At 44.2% G+C, this 13,246-nt stretch overlaps 1 protein-coding gene across 1 annotated transcript in view; it reads left to right on the top strand.

The window, feature by feature from the left end:
• Nucleotides 1-13,246, top strand: part of LOC106580937 (alpha-2-macroglobulin) — a 42,143-nt gene that overhangs the window by 18,050 nt on the left and 10,847 nt on the right. The window contains exons 17-29 of the mRNA XM_045703673.1: nt 128-224; nt 312-444; nt 674-899; nt 1,418-1,544; nt 3,026-3,147; nt 3,602-3,653; nt 3,813-3,896; nt 4,202-4,378; nt 4,851-4,932; nt 6,402-6,558; nt 7,169-7,243; nt 12,365-12,530; nt 12,633-12,829. Of these exons, the coding sequence (XP_045559629.1) occupies nt 128-224; nt 312-444; nt 674-899; nt 1,418-1,544; nt 3,026-3,147; nt 3,602-3,653; nt 3,813-3,896; nt 4,202-4,378; nt 4,851-4,932; nt 6,402-6,558; nt 7,169-7,243; nt 12,365-12,530; nt 12,633-12,829 (1,695 nt within the window). The remainder of the gene's footprint in view (nt 1-127; nt 225-311; nt 445-673; nt 900-1,417; nt 1,545-3,025; nt 3,148-3,601; nt 3,654-3,812; nt 3,897-4,201; nt 4,379-4,850; nt 4,933-6,401; nt 6,559-7,168; nt 7,244-12,364; nt 12,531-12,632; nt 12,830-13,246) is intronic.

Raw genomic sequence — 13,246 nt, forward strand, 5'->3', positions numbered from 1 at the left:
CAGTATCTACAAAAATGTTTGGGTTTTTAAACTAACACCCATATAATTTAGCTAAACTGAAACACAGGTATGATATAGCCTTTATTTCTGGACACTGTTTTAGAATTTTCTGTACTTTGAATTTTAGGAAGTTGGAATCAAGATCCTGACCAACTCCGACGTGAAAAACCCTTTTAACTGTAACCTACACTTTTCTATGGAAAAAGGCTCGATGGTACAAGATGGTATGATACGCGAATGTGTAAACCTTTCTAGTCTTAACCTAATAAAGGATTGGTTTCTATTTACATCTATCCTATTTAAATACCTAGATGAAATTGATGCTCCAGTGTCAGTTGCCTACATGATGTCGGAGACCTCAGACGCTGGAGCCTCTGACGGGCCTAAGGAGACCGTCCGCACATACTTCCCTGAGACCTGGATCTGGGACCTGGTGCCTGTTGGGTAAGCACTGTAACAGACACCATATTTGTAGTCAAATTTCTATTTAGTTTAACGCACATCCCTTTTAATGGGGTGCTGAGCTGACAATGCCTTGTAATAGGGAAATACAGGGACGTTTTTGTCCAAGGGGTTGTTTTTAAGGGGGGGGGGGTATTTAACCTTTATTGAATTGACCATAAACCATGTGTTCAAATGGTAATATACATTTTGTTTTTATTGCACCCACCAGAGATACAGGAAAGGTGAATGTTGAGAAGACTGTCCCAGACACCATCACTAAGTGGGCTGCAGGGGCATTCTGTACTTCCCCAGTGGGTTTTGGCCTGGCTCCCAACACTGGCCTCACTGCCTTCCAACCCTTCTTTGTGAGCCTGACGCTGCCCTACTCTGTCATCCGGGGGGAGGTGTTCACACTCAAGGCCACAGTGTTCAACTACCTCTCCAAGTGTATCATGGTAAGCCCTCCCAGTATTGTCTAATTTCTTTTACCTCTCCAGTCCCACTTCATTTGGATTGTCCCTTGTAACGGCCGTTGTCAGAAAGAGACCAAGGTGCAGCGGAGGATGTGTTCATCATAACGGATTTTAATCAACGAATGAACACTACAAACAAAACATGAAAAGAAACGACAGCCAACAGTTCTGTCAGGATTAACAAAAACCTAGACTGAAAATAATCACCCACAAAACCCCAAAGGAAAAACAGGCTGCCTATGTGGTCTCCCAATCAGCAACAACGAACTACAGCTGTTCCTGATTGAGAGCCACACACGGCCAACCAAAGAAACAAACCAACATAGAACGCCCACCCATGTAACACCCTGGCCAAACCAAAATAGAGAACTAAAAACCCCTCTATGGCCAGGGCGTTACATCCCTGTAGACAACCTGACGCTCTGACATTAAGGACAAGAGAAGAGAGGACACATGGAATCTAGGAAAGACTTGAGATTGGCCCCATGTGTTTCTCCTAGGTGAAGGTGATTCTAGCTGAGTCGGACCAGTTCACAGCCAAGCCATGTGAAGGCTGCCAGTACACTCTGTGTCTGTGTGCTGAAGAGAGCAGGACCTTCAAGTGGATCCTCACCCCAACTGCTCTGGGTGAGCCATACAGTACTCTCTGTCAATCTATCACAAGGCTCCAAATGTACTCCCTGCACCTTGGTCCTTACCACTAACTCTTCTGTAAGGTGTAATAAATATGGTGGTAACTCCACTAAACTGCTTATACCTATCCAGACCCTTAATTAATGCAAATGTTGACGGGTTAGGGCCAAAGAGGGGGTAGGATGTTTATTTTGCCGTTTGTGGTACCACTATAATGCCTAAGGACAACATTATTCACTTTGCACAGCTCTTGTCAGACCGAAATGTAAGAATATTCAGTTATGTATCTAATAGACATGGCTCAAATACATTCCTTGTATATCCTAGCCCTGTAAAGAAATGTTGACAATTGCTTGTGCTAACAAGAGGGATATCTGATGTGCTCAGAAAGATCTCCCTCAGGGGGTATCAAATAAATGGATGGAGGGAGTGAGGGAGTGAGTGAGTGAGTGAGTGGAGTGGGGGAGGGTACATGAGTGTACATGAGTGAGTGAGTGAGTGAGTGTACATGAGTGACTGAGAGGAGAGGCTAGAGGATTATTTTTTTAAATAATGTTTTTATTTAACCTTTATTTAACTAGGACAGTCAGTTAAGAACAAATTCTTATTTACCAAAAGGCCTCCTGCGGGGATGGGGGCTGGGATTAAAAATAAATTATATAAAAAATATAGAACAAACACACATCACGGCAAGAGACATCAAAACACTACATAAAGAGAGACCTAAAATGACAACACAGCACGGCAGCAAAACATGGCAGGAGCACAACATGGTAGCAGCACAAAATGGGGTACAAACATTGTTGGGCACAGGCAACAGCACAAAGGGCAAGAAGGTAGAGACAACAATGCATCACGGAAAGCAGCCACAACTGTCAGTAAGAGTGTCCATGATTGAGATTGAAATAAAACTGTCCAGTTTGAGTGTTTGTTGCAGCTCGTTCCAGTCTCTAGCTGCAGCGAACTGAAAAGACGAGTGACACAGGGATGTGTGTGCTTTGGGGACCTTTAACAGAATGTGACTGGCAGAATGGGTGTTGTATGTGGAAGATGAGGGCTGCAGAAGATATCTCAGATAGGGGGGAGTGAGGCCTAAGATGGTTTTATAAATAAGCAACAACCATTGGCCTTGCGACGGGTATAGAGAGATGACCAGTTTACAGAAGAGTATAGAGTGCAGTGATGTGTCCTATAAGGAGCATTGGTGGCAAGTCTGATGGCCGAATGGTAAAGAACATCTAGCCGCTCGAGAGCACCCTTACCTGCTGATCTATAAATTACGTCTCCATAATCTAGCATGGGTAGGATGGTCATCTGAATTAGGGTTAGTTTGGCAGCTGGGGTGAAAGAGGAGCGATTACGATGAGAAGAAACCAAGTCTAGATTTAACTTTAGGATGAGATGGTGAAAGGGGGCAGGCTGATGGGTGACTGGTCTAGACTTGCATGTTAATGTCTCCCTGGCCTGAACTATAGGGGAGGTGAGTGTGAAAGTGAGCGCCGAGGCATTGAAGACTGAGGAGCTCTGCGGCAACGAAGTGGCCACGGTGCCAGAGAAAGGACGCATTGACACCATTGTACAAACACTGCTGGTAGAGGTGAGTGTCTGTCCTGTATAGCAAGTCCACTGTTCTTTCTCCCATATTGATAAAATGTTTTCAGTAACACTAGGGTGAGGGTAAATGCATTAGACTTTATATCCCCTGCTATTGTATGTTTGGTTTTTTGATGAGGGGACCAAGCGCAAATACAGTTAGACACCGGCCCATGCATAATAAATAAATAGGAAATATTTTTACAAGTTTGAAGAAAAATGTAATCTGTGAATTACTTAATGCATATATTTTGGATTGAGTCGTATAGCTGGACTGACACAACAGACGGCCTGGGACGTAGACTTATCTGAACAGTCTACTTTTCAGGTCAAAAACATTTAATTAACCTTTAAGTGATTACCATATAAATTCTAGGATCGAATGAACTAGAGTTGTCATCATTAGACTTTTAATCTGGTGCTGTTTTTCCTGAAAAAAGTCAATTTCCCTCTATTAGGCCGAGGGAACCCAGGAGACGGTTAGCCACAACGCCCTGCTCTGCCCTGCAGGTGATCTCCTGACCTCTATCAGTCATTTTACTTTCTCATAATTACCCTGATGATGAAGTTGACGTTCATTTGTTTTGGTTTAGATGACAAATACTTTTTAATTGGTTATACCGGTTTTCAAGTCACTCAGTCTCTCATGTTTCTGTCTCGCGTCACCAGAGGGCCCGGTGGAGAAGGACATCTCTCTGAAGCTGCCTGAGGTGTTTGTGGAGGGCTCTGCCAAGGCCTCGCTCTCAGTACTAGGTGAGAATACTCCGTTTGTTTTGCTGAGTTTTCACACCTAATTCTAAGTTTTATAAAATGTTCAGGATATGTTTTCCTTTTGGTGCAGATGAAGTGTTGGCAAGGATTTTTCATCCCTCTATTCATGACGAGGGTAGTGGATATTCAACCTGCAGATCTATGATTCCCTTACGGTTATGGGTGAGGATAGGGATAAGCATTGATTAATGTTAGGGTAAGGAACAGGGATCTGCAGGTCAAATAACTGCCATTAACTAGAGACCAATGTTTGATTGCTTGCCTCAATGGTTGGTCTCTTTCACCAGGTGACCTGATGGGCCGGGCCATGAAGAACCTGGACAGCCTGTTGCAGATGCCCTATGGCTGTGGAGAGCAGAACATGGTGCTGTTTGCTCCCAATATCTACATCCTCAACTACCTGCAGAGCACCAGGCAGCTCACCATGGAGATCCAGACCAGGGCCACAGGCTTCTTAGAGAGTGGTGAGGAAGCTGGGTCTGGTTCAGTAAGGCACAACATAACAAAACTGTTTTAAAATATGTTGCAACGAAAAACAAGCATTTATTATCAGACATGTTCAGTTGCAGCCTACACTCCCTATTTTACTCAATAGCATTTAAAAAAAATCTCCCTACTGGACACAACCCTGGTAAATAGGCTGCTAGCTATTCTGAAGACACATGCTTAATTTAATACATAAAATGGGATATGACAAGATAGTTTGCAATAAGCCTTGTGCTTTTTAAATAATGAGTTGTGATTGAACAGGACTCTGCAAAGATGAACACGGTCTCTGACAGTTTGTAGTCTGTTCATTTCTGTGTGCATCTCCCCTCTGACTAGCAACAACATGTTGCCTATATTTGGCACAAAACCAGTTAACTGCACCTTCCACATACAGTACCTGTCCCTAGAAGGAGAGTCTGTTTGTTCATTTGGCCATTTATGTTGCAGGCTACCAGAGAGAGCTCAACTACAAGCATGGTGATGGCTCCTACAGTGCCTTTGGGAAGAGTGATGAGTCTGGAAACACCTGGTCAGTTTATTGGAAGTCCACACAGTCATAATACCGTCTCTTAGATTTTTCTACAATTTAGATGTTTGTTTTTTTAAGTCACTCTAGAAAATGACATTTGATTTAAGGGTGTTAACAGTATGTAATAAAGGTAGAATGTGATTGTCTCAAATCCATATTAGGATGTGCTGAAGCCAATTGTTATTGTGGCAAAGTTAGGGTTGGCTTTCAGCACATACAGTATGGCTACTAGCCACTGTTATCTAGATTATATGATCCATAGTTTAGGTAAGGCCAACCACATCTAAATTCAGCAAAAAAAGAAACATCCTCTCACTGTCAACTGCATTTATTTTCAGCAAACTTGACATGTGTAAATATTTGTATGAACATAAGATTCAACAACTGAGACATAAACTAAGCAAGTTTCACAGACATGTGCCTAACAGAAATTGAATAATGTGTCCCTGAAAAAAGGGGGGGGGTCAAAATCAAAATTAAGTCAGTATCTGGTGTGGCCACCAGCTGCGTTAAGTACTGCAGTGCATCTCCTCTTCGTGGACTGTGCCAGATTTACCAGCTGTGAGACGTTACCCCACTCTTCCACCAAGGCACCTGCAAGTTCCTGGACATTTCTGGGGGGAATGGCCCTAGCCCTCACCCTCCGATCCAACAGGTCCCAGACGTGCTCAATGGGATTGAGATCAGAGCTCTTCGCTGGCCATGGCAGAACACTGACATTCCTGTCTTGCAGGAAATCACGCACAGAACGAGCAGTATGGCTGGTGGCATTGTCATACTGGAGGGTCATGTCAGGATGAGCTTGCAGGAAGGACCTGCTTAGGAATATGCCTACAAGCCCTCAGTCCAGCCTTTCTCAGCCTATTGCAGACAGTCTGATCACTGATGGAGGGATTGTGCGTTCCTGGTGTAACTCGGGCAGTTATTTTTGCCATCCTGTACCTGTCCCGCAGGTGTGATGTTTGGATGTCTCGATCCTGTGCGGGTGTTGTCACACGTGGTCTGCCACTGCGAGGACGATCAGCTGTCCGTCCTGTCTCCCTGTAGTGCTGTCTTAGGCGTCTCACAGTACTGACATTGCAATTTATTGCCCTGGCCACATCTGCAGTCCTCCTTGCAGCATGCCTAAGCCACGTGCATGCAGGGAGCCTGGGCATCTTTCTTTGGTGTTTTTCAGAGTCATTAGAAAGGCCTCTTTAGTGTCCTAAGTTTTCATAACTGTGACCTTAATTGCATTAATTGTCTGTAAGCTGTTAGTCTTAACGACCATTCCACAGATGCATGTTCATTAATTGTTTATGGTTAATTGAACAAGCATGGGAAATGGTGTTTAAACCCTTTACAAATGAAGATCTGTGAAGTTATTTCGATTTCTACGAATTATCTTTGAAAGACAGGGTCCTGAAAAAGGGACGTTTCTTTTTTTGCTGAGTTTAGTCTCCAGTAACATCTTCCCTGTGTCCTCTCAGGCTCACCTCCTTTGTGCTGAAGTCCTTTGGCGGGGCCAAACCCTACATCTTTGTGGACCCCGCCCACATTGCCCAGGCCAAGGCCTGGTTGGCCAGTCACCAACAGAAGGATGGCTGCATCACATCAGTGGGGAAACTCTTCCATAACGGCATGAAGGTAAAGGGGAATCAGAGCTTAGCTGGAAATAAGAGGAGGAGGAGTGTCTTACTGCTGCCACCTAATGTGAAAAGGTGACGTTAAGGGCAGAGATTCAGCAGGAGGTTCTGGTGCAAAAGTGTCCCATTCTATTTAGTGCAATGGTGGAGTCGGCATAAAATCCTAGATAAACAAAATACTTGATAACAATACATCAAATATGTGTACTTTACATAATTCATCCTGCACTGACACCTGGGATAATGTACTGTTCAGGAGGACCTTAGGACCCCACGTGTGCCCCAAAAAAGCACATGCTGAGCACAACAAGAATCCCAAGCATGTTTTAGCCTGTCCTGAGAACACACCACCTCACCAAAATGACCGGAGTCTGACTAGTCCTGACATCTTTTGTGTATCTCCAGAACAGTACACTTGAATCTGAAGGGCTTAACAGGTTTTCCCACCCTGTTCTTTATCTTGGTGCACCATACCATGCAAATGTTGTTTTAAACACTACAATGATTTTTGCCTGAAAGCGGTTGATATCAGTGTGACTTTGAAACTCTGTAGCACCTGAGAGTACTGTATGATGTTGGATGAAGTTTACTGTCATCCTTTGGTGTTATAGGGCGGGGTCGGGGATCAAGTGTCGCTCACTGCCTACGTTACCGCTGCACTGCTGGAGCTGGATGGCAACACTACTGTGAGTTATCACCATTTGACCTTTCTCTCTTTCCATATCCATGTATTTTTATATCATTGATAAACAAGAAGGCCACATTTTGGTGCTTTTATAAAAAAATGTACAGCCCTAGGGGATATTTCTGCTTAGCCGTCCCACTCTTTCTTAGATCGAAATAGATCTCTATATATCCATCAGTGCATTCGGAAAGTATTAGACCCCTTGACCTTATCCACATTTTGTTACATTACAGCAGGGCTGCCCAACCCTCTTCTTGGAGATCTACTGTCCTGTGAGTTTTCAGTCCAACCCTAATTTAACACACCTGATTCTACTAATTAGCTGCTCAACAAGACCTTAACTAGCTGAATCAGATATGCTAAATTAGGGTTGGACTGAACCTACAGGACAGTAGAACTCCAGGAAGAGGGTTGGACAGCCCTGCGTTATAGCCTTATTCTTAAATGGATTAAATTAAATGTTTTTGTCATCAATCTACACACAATACCCCAAAATGACAAAGCTGAAACTGGTTTCTAGAAATGTTGGCTAATTTATTAAATATGTAAATATGTTATTTCTGTTTTTATAAGTATTCAAACCCCTTTGCTATGAGACTCGAAATTGAGTTCAGGTCATCCTGTTTCCATTGATCATCCTTGAGATGTTTCTACAACTTGATTGGAGTGCACCTGTGGTAATTTCAATTGATTGGACATGATTTGGAAAGGCACACCTGTCTTTAAGGTCCCACAGTTGACAGTGCATGTCAGAGCAAAAACCAAGCCATGAGGTCGAAGGAATTGTCCGTAGAGCTCCGAGGCATGAATCTGGGGAAGAGTACCAAAACATTTCTGCTGCATTGAAGGTCCCCAAGAACACAGTGGCCTCCATTGTTACATGGAATAAGTTTGAACCACCATGACTCTCCCGAGAGCTGACCTCCCAAAACTCAAGCAATCGGGGGAGAAGGGCGTTGATCAAGGAGGACAAAGAACCTGATGGTCACTCTGACAGAGCTCAAGATTTCCTCTGTGGAGATTGGAGAACCTTGCAGACAGAAGACACTCCTCAGTAAAGGCACATGACAGCCCGCTTGGAGTTTGCCAAAAGACACCTAATAGACTCTCAGACAATGAGAAACAAGATTCTCTGGTCTGATGAAACCAAGATTGAACTCTTTGGCTTGAATGCCAAGCGTTATGTCTGGAGAGAACCGTGGACGTGTGTGTGTGTGTGTGTGTGTGTGTGTGTGTGTGTGTGTGTGTGTGTGTGTGTGTGTGTGTGTGTGTGTGTGTGTGTGGACATGTTTAACTCTTCTTGTGGGGACATTTTGTTGGTCCCCACAAGGTCAAATGCTATTTTTATGTTAGGCGCTAAAGTTAGGAGCTGGGTTAGGTTTTTGGGTTAAGGGTAAGGTTAGGGAAAACAGGATTTTGAATGGGACTGAATTGTGTCCCCACAAAGTTAGCTATACAATACTGTGTTTATATACATACAGTACCAGTCAATTTTGGACACACCTACTCATTCCATGTTTTTCTTTATTTTTGCTATTGTAGAATAATAGTGAAGACATCAAAACTATGAAATAACACATATGGAATCATGAGTCTGTAATACCAACATGTTTCAAGCAGACCACCATAGTCCCTGTGCACAAGTACACGAAGGCAACCTGCCTAAATTACTACAGATCCGTAGCATTCACATCTGTAGCCATGAATTGCTTTGAAAGGCTGGTGGTATTGGCTCACATCAACACCATTATCCCAAAAACCCTAGACCCACTCCAATTTGCATACCGCCCAAACAGATCCACAGATGATGCAATCTCTATTGCACTCCACACTGCCCTTTCACACCTGGACAAAAGGAACACCTATGTGAGAATGCTATTCATTTGACTACAGCTCGGTGTTCAACACCATAGTGCCCTCAAAGCTCATCACTAAGCTAAGGATCCTGGGACTAAACACCTCCCTCTGCAACTGGATCCTGGACTTCCTGAAGGGCTGCCCCCAGGTGGTGAGGGTAGGTAGCAACACCTCTGCCACGCTGATCCTCAACACAGGTAACCCTCAGGGGTGCATGCTCAGTACTCCCCGTTCACCCACGACTGTGTGGCCAGGCACGACTCCAACACCATCAAGTTTGCAGACGACACAACAGTGCCTGATCACCGACAACGTCGAGACAGCCTGTAGGGAGGAGGTCAGACACCTGGCCGGGTGGTGCCGGAATAATAACCTATCCCTCAATGTAACCAAGACTAAGGAGATGATTTGGACTACAGGAAAATGGGGACCGAGCACGCCCCCATTCTCATCGATGGGACTGTAGTGGAGCAGGTTGAGAGCTTCAAGTTCCTTGGTGTCCACATCACCAACAAACTAGAATGGTCCAAACACACTAAGACAGTCGTGTAGAGGGCACGACAAAGCCTATTCCCCCTCAGGAAACTGAAAAGATTTGGCATGAGTCCTCAGATCCTCACGAGGTTCTACAGCTGCAACATCAAGAGCATCCTGACTGGTTGCATCACTGCCTGGTATGGCAACTGCTCGGCCTCTTACCGCAAGGCTCTACAGAGGGTAGTGCGTAGAGGGTAGTGCGTACGGCCCAGTACGTCACTGGGGCTAAGCTGCCTGCCGTCCAGGACCTCTACACCAGGCGGTGTCAGAGGAAGGCCCTAAAAATGGTCAAATACCCCAGCCACCACAGTGTTGAGACTGTTTTCTCTATTACCGCATGGCAAGCGGTACCGGAGTGCCAAGTCCAGGACAAAAAGGCTTCTTAACAGCTTTTACCCCTAAACCAATAGACTCCTGAGCAGGTAATCTAATTAAATATACATTCATGTACATACTACCACAATTAGCCCGACCAACCGGTGCCCCTGCACATTGGCTACCCGGGCTATCTGTCCCACCACCCGCCAACCCCTCTTATACGTTACCGCTACTCTCTGTTTATCATATATACATAGTCACTTTAACCATATATACATGTTTATACTACCTATTGTTCACCTAACATGCTGACCAAACCGGACACGTCGCGTGCGCGAGCGTTGCAAAATAATTTTAGAAATCCATGTTATTCAATTATTGCATCAACGAGCGTCTGCGTTGCCAAGGGCTAAAATAGAAGTCATTCCTATTCCTGATGCAGATTGCGCTGCAAGTCCTGCCTCTCCCATCTCCTCATTGGTTTATAGAAGCAGGTACCCATGTGCCATCTCCTCATTGGTTATACCCACGTGTGTGATTGATAGACTAAATATTTTGCCTGTTGTCATGGTAATACTATGAAAGTGTAGATGCCAATCACCATATAAGTTCAAAGATGAAAAAGCCTGGAAGGAGGAGAGATGACTTGAAACGATTCGGTTGGCCATTTTATGTGTGGATTAATTGTCGGACCTTGTGCATTTCAGGTAAAATAACAACTCAATGTTTATCCCTGGACAAATTAGCTAGCAACAGCAAGCTAGCTAAATAGGACAAATTAGCTAGCAAGTGCACGCTAACTAGCTAAATTGCCATACATGTTTAATGCTTTTCGACCTGTCCCCAAATTAATGTCATTGGTTCAGAGTTTTTGATATTTTAACCTGCGTGTCGTGTGATCGCGTTTGGTGTAGGGGGACAAAATAAATTAATGCATGATAGCACACGATGGCGCACGCACGCAGCCGGTTTGGGTTCCGTGTAATATCTTTTATTTAAAAATAAAAAATTACCTTAGAAATTGCACTGTTGGTTAGTAAGCATTTCACTGTAAGGTCTACACCTGTTGTATTCGACGCACGTGACAAATAATTTAATTTGATGTAGTATAGTTGAGATTCTTCAAAGTAGCCACCCTTCGCCTTGACCGCTTTGCACACTCTTGGCATTCTCTCAACCAAAATTCAAGAACTTTAAGTTTCTTCAAGTGCAGTCGCAAAAACCATCAAGCACTATGATGAAACTGGCTCTCATGAGGACCGACCACAGGAAAGGAAGAATCAGAGTTGCCTCTGTTGCAGAGGACATGTTTATTAGAGTTACCAGCCTCAGAAATTGCAGCACAAATAAGTACTTCTGCGTTAAACAGACACATCTCAATATCAACTTTTCGGAGGAGACTGTGTGAATCAGGCCTTCATGGTGGATTTGTTGCAGAGAAACCACTACTAAAGGACAATATTAAGAAGAGACTTGCTTGGGCCAAGAAACACGAGCAATGGACATTTGACGGGTGGAAATCTGTCCTTTGGTCTGATGAGTCCAAAGTTGAGATTCTTGGTTCCAACCGCCTTGTCTTTGAGACGCAGAGTAGGTGAATGGATGATCTCTGCATGTGTAGTTCCCACTGTGAAGCATGGAGGAGGTGGTGTGGGGGTCCTTTGCTGTAGACACTGTCAGTGATTTATTTAGAATTCAAGGCACACTTAACCAGCATGGTTACCACAGCATTCTGCAGCTAAACGCCATCCTATCTGGTTTGCGCTTAGTGGGACGATCATTTGTTTTTCAACAGGACAATTACCCAACACACCTCCAGGCTGTGTAAGGGCTATTTGACCAAGGAGAGTGATGGAGTGCTGCATCAGATGACCTGGTCTCCAGAATCACCTGACCTCAACCCAATTGAGATAGTTTAGGATGAGTTGGACCGCAGAGTGAAGGAAAAGCAGCCAACAAGTGCTCAGCATATGTAGGAACTCCTTCAAGACTGTTGGAAAAGCATTCCAGGTGAAGCTGGTTGAGAAAATGCTAATATTGTGCAAAGTTGTCATCAAGACAAAGGTTGGCTACTTTGAAGAATCTCAAATATAAAATATATAAAGAAAATAGTAAAAATAAAGGAAAAACCCTTGAATGAGTAGGTGTCCAAACATTTGACTGGTACTGTGCATGCATACACTTGTTAATTTAATTGTATTGCTAACATTATTCAGTACTCATACCCATATTAAAGACCTGATAAACGGTCTTTGTTGTATTCAATGGGTAACACAATGGAAAACCCATAGAGATTTTGCAACTGAAAATTTGCATTTCTTATTGGTCCAGGTATTCCCTCATAGTTTCAATCAGTGTTCCTCTGTCTGGTGCCTAATGAACACAACACTGTTTTATGTGGGTGTGTCAGGACCCCATGGTGGAGAAGAGTCTGGTGTGTCTGAAGGCAGCAGTGTCTGACCAGCTGGACAACACCTACACCACGGCCCTGCTGTCCTACACCTTCACCCTGGCACAAAACCAGGACATGAGGGCCAAGCTCATCACCCACCTGGACAAGATTGCTGATACCTCAGGTATGTGTCTTGTCTCTTTGTGAAAATGTCTTTGTCTTTACCTGTCTGTCTGACTGCCGTGAAACCGTCACTGTCGACCACTGACAATGAAAATTACCACAGGTGGCAATCGTCACTGGAAGAGAGCAGAGGCTTCTGGGCTGAAGACGGACTCTCTGGAGGTGGAAATGACATCCTACGTGCTGCTGGCGCTGCTCTCAGGCCCCTCCATGCCAGGCTTTGGGCTGGACTACTCCACTGCCATCGTCCGCTGGCTGGCCCAGCAGCAGAACCCCTACGGAGGTTTTGCCTCCACACAGGTACTTTTATGGTCTGGTAGACATTTATTCACTCTAACACCTCATCTGCCTGTCGCTCCTACTGTTAGTATTTTACATTTTACATTTAGCAGACGCTCTTATCCAGAGCGACTTACAGTAGTGAATGCATACATTTCATGCATTTTTTTTTGTTGTACTGGCCCCCCGTGGGAATCGAACCCACAACCCTGGCGTTGCACACACCATGCTGGCGTTGCACACACCATGCTGGCGTTGCAAACACCATGCTCTACCAACTGAGCCACAGGGGTTAAACATTGATCACATCAAATACTTATTTTTATATGAAATGTAGCATATTGGACATTTTTATTAAAGCCTTACTTCATAACACATTGTATGGATTTCCTTGAATTGTTGTGATTAATTTTACATTCTTAATGTATTTCTATGTTA

The sequence above is a fragment of the Salmo salar genome, chromosome ssa20 (genome assembly GCF_905237065.1).
Source record: "Salmo salar chromosome ssa20, Ssal_v3.1, whole genome shotgun sequence".
Taxonomy (NCBI): domain Eukaryota; kingdom Metazoa; phylum Chordata; class Actinopteri; order Salmoniformes; family Salmonidae; genus Salmo; species Salmo salar.